Source organism: Etheostoma cragini, chromosome 16, assembly GCF_013103735.1.
Source record: "Etheostoma cragini isolate CJK2018 chromosome 16, CSU_Ecrag_1.0, whole genome shotgun sequence".
Classification (NCBI taxonomy): domain Eukaryota; kingdom Metazoa; phylum Chordata; class Actinopteri; order Perciformes; family Percidae; genus Etheostoma; species Etheostoma cragini.
This window is the reverse complement of record NC_048422.1, coordinates 76,106-90,512: the sequence shown is the minus strand read 5'-3', so window position 1 is coordinate 90,512 and position 14,407 is coordinate 76,106. Positions and strand designations below refer to the sequence as shown.

Below are 14,407 nucleotides of genomic sequence, written 5' to 3'. Positions count from 1 at the left end.
ATACTCTGTATGTAACATTTTAACGTTCATATAATACAAAATGCATTAATACAGAACAGGCTCCCGTCTTGTTTTCAACGTAGTTTAGGCTTTAACACCTCTAATTAATCACCTAAATTAAACCTTTAATCACCTCGTTAAATAAATATGTGTAAATATGTTAATTTTCTCTGTGGCATCATAACAAGCATATTATATTTCAAATTAGTGTAATAATTTCCCTTTGACATTAGTAGAGGCATGTTTTAATAAACATAAGGGTGTGGGAAACCCTGCAGGAGGAAATACTTGTGTACCCTTGTGTTGTCTTCCGGTTGTCTATGCCCCTGATGTCCTTCTGGGTCAACATGAACACGTTTTTTTTCTTCCTTTTTACTGTTTTTTTTTAATAATTATTGACACATTTTCTGATGTTTATTGTCCCTTTTTTAATGCACTTCTTCAATGTTTTGTCACTTCTTCAACGCCATTTTTCCACAACACCAACTTATTACCACTAGTTTAACATTTATTTCTGGAATACATGGTCAATACATTTAATTTAATGGAAATTATGCCTAATTTTGAAATGATGAATTACTTTGACTGATATTAGAGGAACCTGTGTTGATGGATAATCACAGACATGTATCTCAAAGTTTAGTCAGGTTTTATATCCATTTCATTTTTTTCGAATGATTTAAAACTGAATTCCCAAAATTCAATGAAAGTAGATATTAAGTATTTGTAATTTTACCTAACATTTTGGGTAATTTGGTTAAAAAAGAAACTCATATTTCTCTAGTTTTGAGAACAGGTCAAATTTGACCCAATGACGATACAAGGGTTAACCTGTGACTAACAATAGTTTAGTGCCTGCCTGACCAACCAATCCGTTAATTACTGTCTACCTTGATAAATAAGAAGAAAGAATGAATAAATGAGTCTAGAAACATATTCATGCCTAATTTCCCTCCAAGTTGCCATCTATCTTTTTACGTCTAATTTGATCTTTTTTATTAAGTTATAACTTTGACTTTCCATTCAAAATAATCTGCCAGTCATCAGGCTATTGCTTTAAATCAGGTGTCCTTATGGGAAGTTGTGTCCAACATGGGATTAAACGCAATGTCCATTCTCTAGTCTCAGCTACCAAACTCGTTGTGCTGTTGTTACAGATTCCTAAAATCTGGTTGTTAACGTGGTTTTCTGATTGGCAGGAGCTAGCTAGCTGCGGATGGAATGGGAAAGAGAAACACAGATTGGCACCCAACGTGGTCGCATTCACTCGCAGGTTCAACCAGGTACGTTGTAACAACATTCCTCAAGCAAATATTGAATCGCTTAATCACTCCCATGTTTTCTATGTGAAGTTCTTCTAGTTTGGGAAACACAAACTATGGTTTACAAAGTATTGTGGTTTTAAATCTGCTCCAGTCAGCCAATGTCCTTATGCCTTTTCTACATATGAGACTAAGGTAGCAGACATACGGTCATTTTCTTCACCTTAATCAGGGGATTGGTTTTAATCTAAAAAAGCTCATTGGTGGATGTTAATGCTGTTGGGCTTAATCTGAGTGTAACGCCCCAACATTATTGCCGAGTAGTGTTAGCTCGCCCCTGCAAGGAGAGGGCTTTTCACAAACCTAGACTTAATGCTTCAGTTAAAGTTCACACTGGCTTCCAATTTTACCGGCTATTAAGCACTTTGGTGGTTCTTTTTGATATTCTTTGTTGATAATTGCTTTCCTTCCTCAGACATGTTTTTTTCATCTTTAACGCTGCACTGATCAATATTTTTATGTTAACCCTTTGAACCCGAGAGACTTGCCCACGAGCAAAACAGCACCTCTGATTCATAGTTTAATAATTTAATAACCATTAAAGACAGAAACTCACTGAAAGTTGCAGCTAAAAGCTAACGAGTTAGTGGTTACGGTGGTCACTTCCGGGTCTTTCTAGCCTCTACAGGTGATTTTCTATTCAGCCTGGAACTTCAGCCTTTTTTGGGGTCGTTGAGCATTAAATCCAAACTGTTACATCCAAGATTTATCCACTTGATGTCCATAATTCATCGCGTTTTGGCTCATTAATGCCGCTAGCACTATGCTCCGTGTCTACTCTGTGTATATGGGAGACATCGTCACTCAAAGGGTATGGAGGCTGAAAGACCTCCCAGTCAAAGTAGTCTAGTGTGCGATCAAAGATATTATAGCGGACAAGATAGATATCTCCCGTTTGAAGAGGAGAATGGCGTCACAGTTTGAGATTTGGCATGTTTTTGTGTCTTTTTTTGAAGAAATGTAAGAAGTATGTGCTTTATATGAGGTATAATGTTTATTATGATTATTTTTGCATATAGGAGAACTGTTTTAGGCACACAAATGCTTGTGTAGCATTGCTCTGGGTGTAATATCAATAAATATGACATTAATATGTTGAATATTGGCATAAGTAAATGTCATGAGGGCAAAAAAAAGTTCTTTAAAAAAAATTTATATATTTTGTCAACTATGTACGTTATAATGATTATTTCTTCCCAGTGTGACTCCCAAGACAAATGAGAAGTGTTTTAGGGAGTAAAATGGCTTAGGTTTTACTGCTCTGTCTGTGGTATCAACACATACATATCTGGAAGATTAATGTTCCGTTTTATTTATTTATTTGTCTTTAAGGTCCTACAACCATTTTTAACATTCAAATTGTTACTCCTAATAAACACAACGTTTATTCAGTTCTAACTTTTATTAAGTGCACAGCTAGCTTAGACACACGTGTCCGGCATGAACCGCACAACCAACTTCACCCTTCCACGCATGCGCTAACCTGCACACACCGGGAAAAACCTTCTGCCGTAGTGAACAGTGTAGACGAGAAATAACATGTTAACCACAACTCCCTGTACTTTAAGCAATTAAGAGAATACAAAAACATGTTTTTAGATATACACAAAAAAACATACGCACAATGGCCACAGTTGTTACAACTTAAAATAAAAATGTACATTGCTTTTTAAATTGATCCTTTTGTTCTTAGCTTTGAGTGCTTTCAACAGCACCACAGTGCCTCACTGAGTGCTTTAACAACACCAGAGCTGAGGCTCCCTTTTGGGTAAGACAGTCAGCGAGTTTAGTTTTTGTGTCTGACCAGAGCACTTTCCTTATCTTCTTAGTCTGTATAAGCTCCTTTATGCTGCTTATTTCCAGCCTTAGTCGTTTTTCAGTGACCTGTTTAGTTGACTTGAGATCATCAAACAGAGAGTGATTGTCCGTCACACATATCAACGGAGGAGCATTTTGTTTTGAATTTCCACTTGTGAGCTCAGAAAAGAGGGTAGCCAGAAAAACTGCATTGTCTATTCCATCTGACACGGCCAGAGTTCTCCTCACAACACGTCGAATTCTTTTAGATTGCCAACAGAGTGGAGAAAACTTCCCTCCTTCTCCCTTTAGACTAATCAATGTACCCCCCTGTGTACCCCCATCAGGGAGATTTCCAAGAGAAGCATCACTGAAAACAATAACGTGTAGAGCATCAATGTTTCCTAAATGCTGAAACCTGAGTGACACCTTTTCAGATTTAAGCTTTCTGAGAACCTTATTTGTCTCATGAATCGACTGGACTCTGGGGTCTTTTATATTTGACGCTAAGTTGGTTGCATCAAACATAATGTCTGGTCTAGTTTGTTTTGGAACGCATAGTATCTGTCCTATTTTTGACCTAAGCTGCTCCTTTTCAGTTTCACTAAGAAGCATCTCTCTGTACAGCATGTGCTGCATGCAGCTGGATAGGCTGCAGGTTTTCAATGTAACTGCTGATGTACATGAACTACACCCTTATTACTAACAAAGTCCATTCCCACATAGCAGAATTTTTTTGTTCCTCACGCCCAACATGGAATGCAGACCAAAGCGTAGGGATCACTTCTGTTGTGAAAGTTTCCGAGCCTGTCCAAAGGAAGTCATCAACATGACATGCGAGTCCTCCAATCACTTTATACTGTTCATCCAGCCAATGAATACAGCTGGATCTAACTGCTTCCACCTGTACTCAGCATTATTTCTTTCACTTTGTTGCACCAATACAGTGATGCATATGCAAGACCATAGACACATTAGTTTAGTTTCCATAGAACATTCCCTTTTCTGCTTCAGGAGGGGGCCGGACATAGATTTCTCTGGACAACTGCATGCCCTGTAAGAAAGCAGACTTGATGTCCATAGAATTGACTGCCACTTGTTTTGACATATTACTGCAAATAATATACTGAGAGATTCAGAAGCACAGGTTGGGAACCTTTCTACAGCCCTTCCAAACCCCTGACTACGAGTTCTGCTTTTGGTACTATACCATTAGGAGTTTCCTTGAGACTGCAGACCCATCTGGTAGAGACACACTTTTGACCTGCATCGTTAACTTCCTCAAATACATTGTTTTGTACCAACTCATTAATTCCTCCTGTTTGGCTGCATCAAATGAAATGTCTTTTGTTATGAGTATAACATTCTCCATTTCAGACTTAATGTTGAGATTATCAACACTTATTAACTGACATCTTTTGGCAATCACTGCCATCAGGTTCAACATGCTGTAGATTAAACCAGTTTTGGTGCCTTTTACAATCTGACCTGTTTTTAACTTCGCACCAGCAGAAGAGACAGAGCTGTCACCAACATTGTGATCTGTTTCACTTTGTGTCATTGTAGGATGAACCACTTCTTATGTATTCTTCCCCCTATCACTAGTGTTGTGTGTCTGTGTGTCACTGGTGTGGTGTGTGGGGTCTGTGTTTTCCTTTTTCTTTCATCTTCTGAGCTTTCTGCTATATTGTTTGACCTGCATCTCTTGCTTGTTGTCTCTCTGTTGTCTTGCACAGTCGGCTTATCCTGAGACTCCTGTGTGTTAACCTTACAGAGCCTGGATTGGTTCACTCTAACTAGAACCCCCCCATGTCTTACAAATATAACAGCTCCATCCTGACCAAAAACTATCCCGGGTCCCTTCCACTCAGGATAATCTGCTCTTTTGTAACATACCTCTTTTCCTGTCACATACATGTCATCTGTGGGCCTGAGCTGCTTTTTTATTGCCCTTCTTATCAGCTCAGAAGACTCTGCTTCTGTGAATGCTTTCCTAGAAGCATGTAAAGCAGAAATGTGTTCTCCTACTTCAGCACTCATGGTGGTACCCTCTAGACCAGGCAGTTTATGCACTAATACAGATGGAAGGTTAGGATCCGTCCAAACACTAATCGATAAGGGCTGTATCCCTGAACATTCAGCATACTGTTCTTAGCCATGAGGGCCCAGTCAAGGCCATTGTGCCAGTCCCATCTATTGTCTCGTTTTACCTTCTTGATGATCTTAGTCAGTGTTTGGTTACGTCTCTCGAGCAGCCCGTTGCTCCAGGGGCTGTATCCTGCTGTTTTTGTCTCAATGTTAAAGTTTTCAGCCATGTCTCTGATCTCTTCGTTGTTGAATTCTTCACCATTGTCACTGTACAGACTCTGGGGTCGCCATGTACACTAATCCAAGTGTGAATGAAGGAGTTGACAATTTCAGGCGACTTCTTTGTTTTAACAACGTTTCCTGCGCTGAAACGTGTGAAGGGGTCGATGATGTTAAGATACCATAAACCTGGTCCCAACTCATGCAGGTCCATCACCACTGTCTCGTTATTTTCTGAAGCTAAGGGCAAGCCCACAGCATGCCTTGGCATTGTCTTTTTGTACTTCTGGCATACATCACCGTCAAATACTATTTGTTGCAATACAGTAAAGAATTCTTTGTCCTTGTTCCCTGAACTGGGAATGAGCCTCTGTTGTCTGTCTGCAGACGCATGACCAAACTGTTTATGGAGGTTCAGAAGGACTTTGTGTTTCTCATCAGGGGACATATTTTCTGCATCTGTTAGGACTGGTTCTTCAGTTGCACCTCTTTCAGTTTCTCTTTCTCTGATATCAACACAGTAATGTCCAGAGCTAGTGAATTCAAAGCTCTGGATTGCTTGAACATCACGGCACTGTCATTTTCCCTGTCCAAAATGGTCCTTGCCTTTTTAAGGGACGTTTTACTAAGCAGAAGTGGAATGTCAACCATGACAACTTCAGTTTCAATGTGGCATTTTGTTAGTCCTATTTAAGCTGGTAGTTTACCATTTCTTTTGGAATACACCAGGTTGCCATCTCCGAACCGAAATGGTCTGCAACTGGGAGTTTCTGTTTGCATCGATCTGTTCACTTGATCTTGGGTGAGGTCATCAAGATAGCTTTCCAGCCATTTCTCCCCACACACAGTACGGGTACAGGCAGTGTCAATAACCCCAGATCCCGATGATTCAGTCATAAAAATCTCAGCATCCGACAAGGAGGCCTTCGTAAACAATGTAATGTTACATTCCGCTACATTCACATCTTCAGTTATTCTTACTTGTTCAGTTTTCTTGTGAGGGCAGTCTTAAGCCCAATAAAACGTGCATTGGCAAATAGCACATCTGTATCTCTTACCAAACTTATCCAGTGGGTTAGTCCCCGGTAATGGCTGCCTTAGTTGTCCACTTTGCCATGTTTTGTTCCGTTGTCCTCTTCCTTGTGGCCTTTGTTCTGTGAAAAGCGCCACGTCCTGGATCATTTGTATTCCATTTAATGAACCTGTTGTTTTCCCTCCAAAGAGATTTTTTGGCGCTGACTTCATGGAGAAGAACGTCTGCAGTGTGCAAGCGGTCAGTGCTTGCTGTCTGCTTTTCTCGTCGAGACAGGCCTTGTCTAACAGCTTAAAAGCCAGAATAGCATCAGGAAGCAACATATTTTACTTTTTCATCCGGTTGTATTGCTGTTTGAAGTCAATTATGTAGTCTGTCAAAGAAACGGAACTATCTTTCGTTATGCAATCAAAATAAGAAAAGGCTTCATAAGCGCGGTCCTTTTCTTCCTTTAAGAACACTTTGTCCAGTTTAGCTAACAACGTTTCCATACTGTCTTCACTATCCAAGGTAGGGTAGGTGAATTTAAACAATGTCTATGTTGAAAATGCATCTTGCCACATAAGGACCCGGTTCATTTTGCAGCCATTTCAGTTGCATTTTAGCTCATTTGTTGTCTATTAAGAGGCACAAAGGCTCTCTAAAACTGCTGTTTTAGCTCAGTGGAAGCTCTACACGTAGCTGCAGATACAAGATAGAGACCTGACCTCAAAGAAAAACACAACGTCTGCAGTTTGGCAGCATTTAGGGTTCCGGTATACCGCAGTAAAATAGGGAGGAGGTTTGACAATATCAGAATTCAAATGTTTCAGTTATGGGTGTGTTTCTGTATTAATATATGTTTGTATGTCATGTTTCAGGTGAGCTTTTGGCTGGTGAGAGAAATCTTAACTGCCCAGACGCTGAAAATCCGAGCAGAAATACTAGGCCACTTTGTCAAAATAGCAAAGGTGAGTTGAAATGACTGTTATCTGGGTGTTTTTATTAGTGACTGTCTCAAACTTGAAAAAGACTTCTTCTCCAGGCATATATTTAAATTTCATAAAAATACACAAGGAGATTGTAGGTCGATAAGTAGGTTGAAAACCTTTAAATAGAAGAAATAGAGAAATGGAAAACATACACAATTAGCTCACTGCTAAAAAGTATAAATTTCATAGCATTCAAATTAACAAGCAGAATAAAACGTAGTCATTTTATAATTTACAAAGTAATTAAACACCTCAGCATTTACCTCACTATATTGAACCTATGCGTTTTAACCTTGCACAATAATGTCGTTGCATGTATTTCCAACTGATGTTTCTATCTTGCTTTTTATGACCTTACCTGAGTTTCTCTTAAATGTAAAGTGCATTTACATTTAACTGTGGCTCAGTGGTAGAGCGGTTGTCTGCCAATTGGAAGGTTGGGGGTTCAGTCCCTCGCCCTGCAGTCCCATGTCGAAGTGTCCTTGGGCAAGACACTGAACCCCAAGTTGCCCCCAATGCTGCGCATCGAAGTGTGAATGTGTGTGAGTGTGTATCTGATGAGCAGGTGGCACCTTGTACGGCAGCCTCGGCCACAGTGTATGAATGTGTGTGAAAGGTGAATGTTTCCTGTAGATGTAAAAGCGCTTTGAGTAGTCGTTAAGACTAGAAAACCGCTATATAAATACAGCACATTTACATTACAAATAATATGTATTATTGTTATTATTATTAAACAAGTAAATAAATCAGGTTAAGAAACCACGCTGCTACAAACTTTTTAAAGCACTCATATTCTGATCATCATCAGGTCCATAAGTGTGTTTAGAGGTTGTACCAGAATAGGTTTCCATGGTTTCATTTTCTATAAAAACATATTTTTGTTGTACTGCACATTGCTGCAGATCCGGTTTTTACCCTGTGTGTTTAGGTCTCTGTTTTAGCTCCAGAGTAAGACATCTCACCTTTTTTAGCTTCAGAGTGAGACATCTCACTTGTTTTAGCTCCAGAGTGAGACACTGCAGAGTGAGACATCTAACTAGTTTTAGTTCCAGAGTTAGAGATCTCACTAGTTTTAGCTCCAGAGTGAGACATCTCATCACATTAGCTGGGAGACTTCTTCCAGACCAGGGCCACATGTGGAATACCTGCAGAACAGGAAGTAGTTCTTTTGGAGATTCTGGTCAACTAGTGGCTGTTGGATCAATGTTTAGCCATTGAGAATGAGCTAGCATGCTACGGTTTGCCACCTCACCTTTAGTGACGTAGAAAGCCGTGCAGATGTTGAACAGCTCACTCGGAGACTGAAGACAGAAGACATTCAGAAATCGTATTCCTCTCAAAACGGCATGGATGTTTTTTTTTTCAAAGTTTGTATGTGTGTGGAAGCACAAGAGTAACAAAATAACCCCCCAAATCCAGGATTTTTTAAATACGGGCACTTTAGGGCCGCTACAACTTTAAGACATTATTCTAATGTATAAGAAGTTGTCCCGAATCGAGCCCTAATTGTCCAAGAAATGAGTCTCGAGCAGACTCATTAGTATTTCTAGTGTGATAAAACTTTAAGAACTGTTGGTGGTGATTGAGTCGTCCTGCAGCCAGTTTCCGTCAGCTGCTCATTGACTGCAACAGGACGTAGGCCCAACCTAGGCAGCTAGGCGCAGATTTACATAACACACATTGCTATTTTTACTTCATCATGCTCATTCTTTTTCATCATCTGGTCACCATAGAGCCACCCCATACTCCAGTTGTGAATGTGAGCATAATAAGCTGTTCTGCTGTCAGACGTTGGGATAGTGATGTCACTGTGTTTCCTGATCGAAGCGTACAGTTAGATGTGTGTAAAAGATGTTAACACACTGTGAAACCACTCCGCTCTAGAAACGGACAGGCTAAGCTTAAGTTATTCTCTATTGTTGTTATAAACAACAGTTTGGGCCAATGCAGGTCGGACCCTTGTAGGGATCATGGTCTGGTCTTGGCTGGATGATTCCCCCCGCGATAATGTGGTGAATGGGAGGCCGACTCATAACCCCCCTAGACACTGTGTGGAAACCAGTTGCAATTGTTTGTCTATCCACCAGGGGGAGCAGTGATTATGGCTTACTTGTGGGACATTATCTCCTTTCCTTTGGTAAAGGTTCGGCCAGTGTATCCTAAGCTAAAGGAGGTAACAAAGGAAGCATTACAGCACCTTTCCTTATCACTCTCTAATCATGGCAATCACTTAACTACTTCGGGCTCATTTCACTCGGTTAGGAACCTTCCTTAGCTAAATGGACTATTGGACTGCAGCCTCTGATTGACTACAGATTGTTGTTTTTAGAGAAGGAAGGAGATACATCTGTAGGTTCTGATTATACTGATCTATACACTATGTCCATGCAATCTGTGTTTTTCAACAGAACCACATGAAAGTAAAGCAAAGTGCAGGGGAATGAACAATATATAGAGTAAGAGGTCACATCTGAGCAGCTGACTTAATCTGCAGCAGTACGGTTAACATCCGGACAAAATGACCCTAAATAGATCTAACTTCACGTATTATTTTTTGCCAGGTTTACAGCAAGCCACGAATAATTATGAATGTTTTGTAGACAGTGTTTCAATAAGTTTCTTAACAACTCCCAACGTCTTGTTGCTTTCTGCCTGGATCAAACGTCGAAAGCACAACGTTTTGTTTTTGGGTTACTTTATTTATTAAATTTGACGTGTTGACATTACCCAAGAAAAGTAATTTTTCATAACTAACGTTATTAGAACAACAGTTGAAATGAACATCTGGAAAATATTTTGTGCTTGCAGGTAAACCTTTCATTGTTATTATGTGCCATTTAAAAAGTGTTCAGTATTTAAACAGTTGCTCGCTATAGTTTTTCTAATAAACAACACAGGAGGAAACAGTGGGTTTGTTGGGGACTACTTTCAGCAGTGGATTAATCCACAGGTGGAGCCTAAGGGAATATTTGTGTTAGCAGGTCGATGTGTGTGGGACTGAGCCAGAATAAAGTACAGTGTGTGTGTGTTGATGGTGATGAAGGAACAGTGTTGAGTACCGTGCACAGTGCACGCTAACCCTAACCTCGTCAGCAGATCCACTCAGTGCTGCTTAGGCTCTGCACACAGGCAGTGGCAGCATTATGAGTACGTAGTGTATGTAAGGCTGTCACTTTCTATTCCACACTCAAAGACAAAGCAGCTTCGTGGCTGTAAACCCGGCCTCCACTGCACCCCCACTTCAGGGACAAACTGCTGTATTGACTATTTTTATTTGTATTATGATTAGAGATCAATAGCTGAAAGATGACAGAAAAAGAGATTATTTTCAAAAGGCCATTGGCCTGATTTAAACTATGGATATTTCAACTCATGGTTGTCATCTTAACCCAGGCATGCTTGTCAAAATTGTCATGTTATTTTTATTTTCTAATAGCCATAGCATATTACAGATGCAATATTCACAGTGCACACAGATTAACTTACTTGTTAAAGCTATACTGTACTCTTCATGTTGTTCATAAAATATTGATAGAATATCTGTGTTTGTTCCCAGAAACTGTTGGAGTTGAACAACCTTCACTCTCTGGTGTCAGTGGTGTCTGCTCTGCAGAGCGCTCCCATCTTCAGACTCAGCAAAACCTGGGCGGTAAGGCAACACGTCTCCTTACAAAGACTCCATGTTGAATTACCACAGTCAAAAACATGATTAACATACCAGGCAAAACGTTCTCCTCCAATGGTGGAGTGACACACACAAACCTAGATTCTAACCAAACATGAACCCAAATTGTGGAAAAGTTTAAAACACAAAATCAGCAGAGAGCTAACAAACCCACACCCTACCTGACTTTTCTAGGCAATATTTCATTCAAATTACTTCTTTGGCTCATATTTTCTTTTTGAAACTTCCCGTACAGCATGATATTATACTCATCATAGATTTCTAAAGTTCTCTATCAAATGCTCTGCTAGGCCTCAGGATTTCGCATGATATTCTGTTGGGTTGAGGTCAGGGTAGTGAACAGCTGTGTGGCTTTCTGCCCACCGCTACTGCAGTCTACATCAGGTGTAAAGAGGGCAAAACCACTGATATACAGTATGTTTCTTGAGAAATGATCACATCAACTATATTCCTTTATATGTAGATAAACTTCTTGCTCCAACAGTCTGATTTTTAACATGGCTTTTGGAACACAGATACTTTGATTTGGTTTAGGTAAGATGTCATGATGCAGTATTTGTGTTTGCCATAGTTCCCACAGCTAATTGTTTCCTAATGAGGAGGACCAATCAGATGTGTGTCATTGTTCTTCTCTGTTGTAGTTGATCAGTCGGAAAGACAAGGCCACATTTGAGAAGCTCAACTATCTGACATCCAAGGAAGAGAACTACACCCGCATGAGAGAATATATCCGCTCCCTGAAGATGGTGCCCAGCATTCCTTATCTTGGTAAGTCCTCCATAGTCCTTCAAAGGCCTCCATAGTCCTCCATAGTCCTCCATTTCCGCTTGCTAAATCCGTTGTTAATAATGTCAGTAAAGTGAAGCCTGTTACCACGTGGAAGATGCAGTGCACTCAGACTGTCAAGCACACTGCACACCTTTAAGTTACTGAAAACGTACAATAGTTGCGGTTATAAGTGACATTGTGATTGCAATAAGACAAAACCGTGCGGCTCTAGTTCCAACACAGTATTCTAGAGCATTGTCTCTGAGATGTTGCTAGTGCTAGTTAGTGACTCTTAGCTCACAGGGCTCTAGGGTGCTAGTTGGTGTCTGTTAGCTCACAGGGCTCTAGGGTGCTAGTCAGTGTCTGTTAGCTCACAGGGCTCTAGGGTGCTAGTTAGTGTCTGTTACCTCACAGGGCTCTAGGGTGCTAGTCAGTGTCTGTTAGCTCACAGGGCTCTAGGGTGCTAGTTAGTGTCTGTTAGCTCACAGGGCTCTAGGGTGCTAGGTAGTGTCTGTTAGCTCACAGGGCTCTAGGGTGCTAGGTAGTGTCTGTTAGCTCACAGGGCTCTAGGGTGCTAGGTAGTATCTGTTAGCTCACAGGGCTCTAGGGTGGTAGTTAGTGTTTGTTAGCTCACAGGGCTCTAGGGTGCTAGTTAGTGTCTGTTAGCTCACAGGGCTCTAGGGTGCAAGTATTATTTTTTCTCTAGGTTGCATCCGCTGCCTCTCCACAAACGAAGCAATGTTGTTTATATAGATATGGTTTAATTTTGTGTTACATGACCCATTTAGTCTTTAAAGCCGTGCCTGTGTTAGTATCTCCTCCTCTCTCTCCTCTTACTCTGCGCGCAGCCCTGTTCCCAGTAACTCACACACAGCTCCCCAACAACAGAGACACAGCGGCAACAGCGCCGGTCCTCACTTCTCACATTTGTCCACAGTTTTAATTTTTATTAACACTGCTGTACAGTCCCTGACAAAAGTCTTGTCGCTTATCTATATTGTAGAAACACCTGCTATTAACCTGACTTTTAATTAATCAATTGGTGTAAGAAATAGCTCGTGTGAAAAAAGCTAAAACCCTTCCAACTGATGTTCATTACACTGAAATAAATGAGTTTCACTGACATTTTTTTAATCATTTAAACAAGACAGAAAGGTAAAATTTTGGCAAGACAAAAGTTTTGTCGCCTATACAGAAATTTAACAAATTTACTGCAAATACTAAAATATGTCAGCAAATTAAATAGTGGTGCTGTGAGATCCAAATGTAAAATCTTGTATGACTTCCATGAGCTTGAAGGACTGCATCCATGCGGTTTGGCAAGGATTCATACAATGTATTGATGAAGTCATCAGGAATAGCTTGGAAAGCAGTCTTGCATGCCTCCCAGAGTTCATCACTATTCTTTGGTTTGGTCTTCCATGCTTCCTCTTTTATCCTACCCCACATTTGCTCAATGATGTTCATGTCAGGTGACAGGGCTGGCCAATCCTGGAGCATCTTGATCTTCTTCGCCTTGAGGAACTTTGAAGTGGAGATGGAAGTATGCAATGGAGCACCATCCTGCTGCAGAATTTAGCCTCTTTTATGGTTGAGAATACAAGAGGTAGCTAAGATGTCTTGGTATTTGAGACTATTGATGTTGCCTTCCACCCTGCAGATCTCTCGCACACCCCATACTGGATGGAACCCCAGACCATGATTTTTCCGCCACCAAACTTCACTGTTCTCACGGTGAATCTTGGATCCATGCGGGCTCCAGTAGGTCTCCTGCAATATTTGCAGCGACTGTGGTGTAATTCAACAGAAGATTCATCTGAAAAATCCACTTTCCTCCACTTTTCCAGCATCCATCCTGTTAGCAGGTTGTGGGCCTTGGCAAATGCCAGACGGTTTTTCAATTATCTTTTGTTTAGTGCTGGCTTCTGGGAACTGATTCGACCATGGAGGCCATTTCGAGATAGAATCCGACAAATTGTTCTGGTTGACACAGGGACTTCAGGGGACCAGGTCTCGTGGAGCTCTGCTGCAGTGGAAAATGGGCTGGCCTTGGATTTTCGAGCCAACAAACGGTCCTCTCGAGCAGTTGTCTTGCGGGGTCTGCCTGACCTGGGCTTGTCAAAAACGTCTCCAGTGTCTTCAAATGTTTTTTTTATCCTCTCTACTTGACGCTGAGACACATTGAAGGTTTCTGCCTCATCAGCAATGGATCTGGTCTTCAGTTTCTTAATAATCAAAACTTTAGTCTCAGTGTGAATCTTAGGCATGTTTGCAGAGGTCTAGTTGCAGTAGATGTGAAGGACTAGTGTACTGGGGTTGTTTTGTTACACACCTGAGACCTATTTGATCCATTATTAGTCACAGGTGAAGCTCATATCACAAGGCGACAACACTTATGTCTTGGCAAACATTGACTCAATGAGCTTTACATAGCTGTGAATATTAAAATACTTTTTGACAGTTTCGTTTTGCACTGAAACATTATTACAAAAGCTGTTGGGATTAAAATGAGCCATTTCTTGTA

The 14,407-nt window shown here is 40.7% G+C and overlaps 1 protein-coding gene across 2 annotated transcripts in view; it reads left to right on the top strand.

Annotated features, from left to right (window-relative positions):
* LOC117959254 (ras-specific guanine nucleotide-releasing factor RalGPS1-like) overlaps positions 1-14,407 on the top strand; it is an 86,430-nt gene that overhangs the window by 16,250 nt on the left and 55,773 nt on the right. For both annotated transcript variants that reach the window (XM_034896263.1, XM_034896262.1), the window contains exons 5-8: positions 1,200-1,283; positions 7,320-7,409; positions 10,987-11,079; positions 11,757-11,883. In XM_034896263.1, the coding sequence (XP_034752154.1) occupies positions 1,200-1,283; positions 7,320-7,409; positions 10,987-11,079; positions 11,757-11,883 (394 nt within the window). The remainder of the gene's footprint in view (positions 1-1,199; positions 1,284-7,319; positions 7,410-10,986; positions 11,080-11,756; positions 11,884-14,407) is intronic.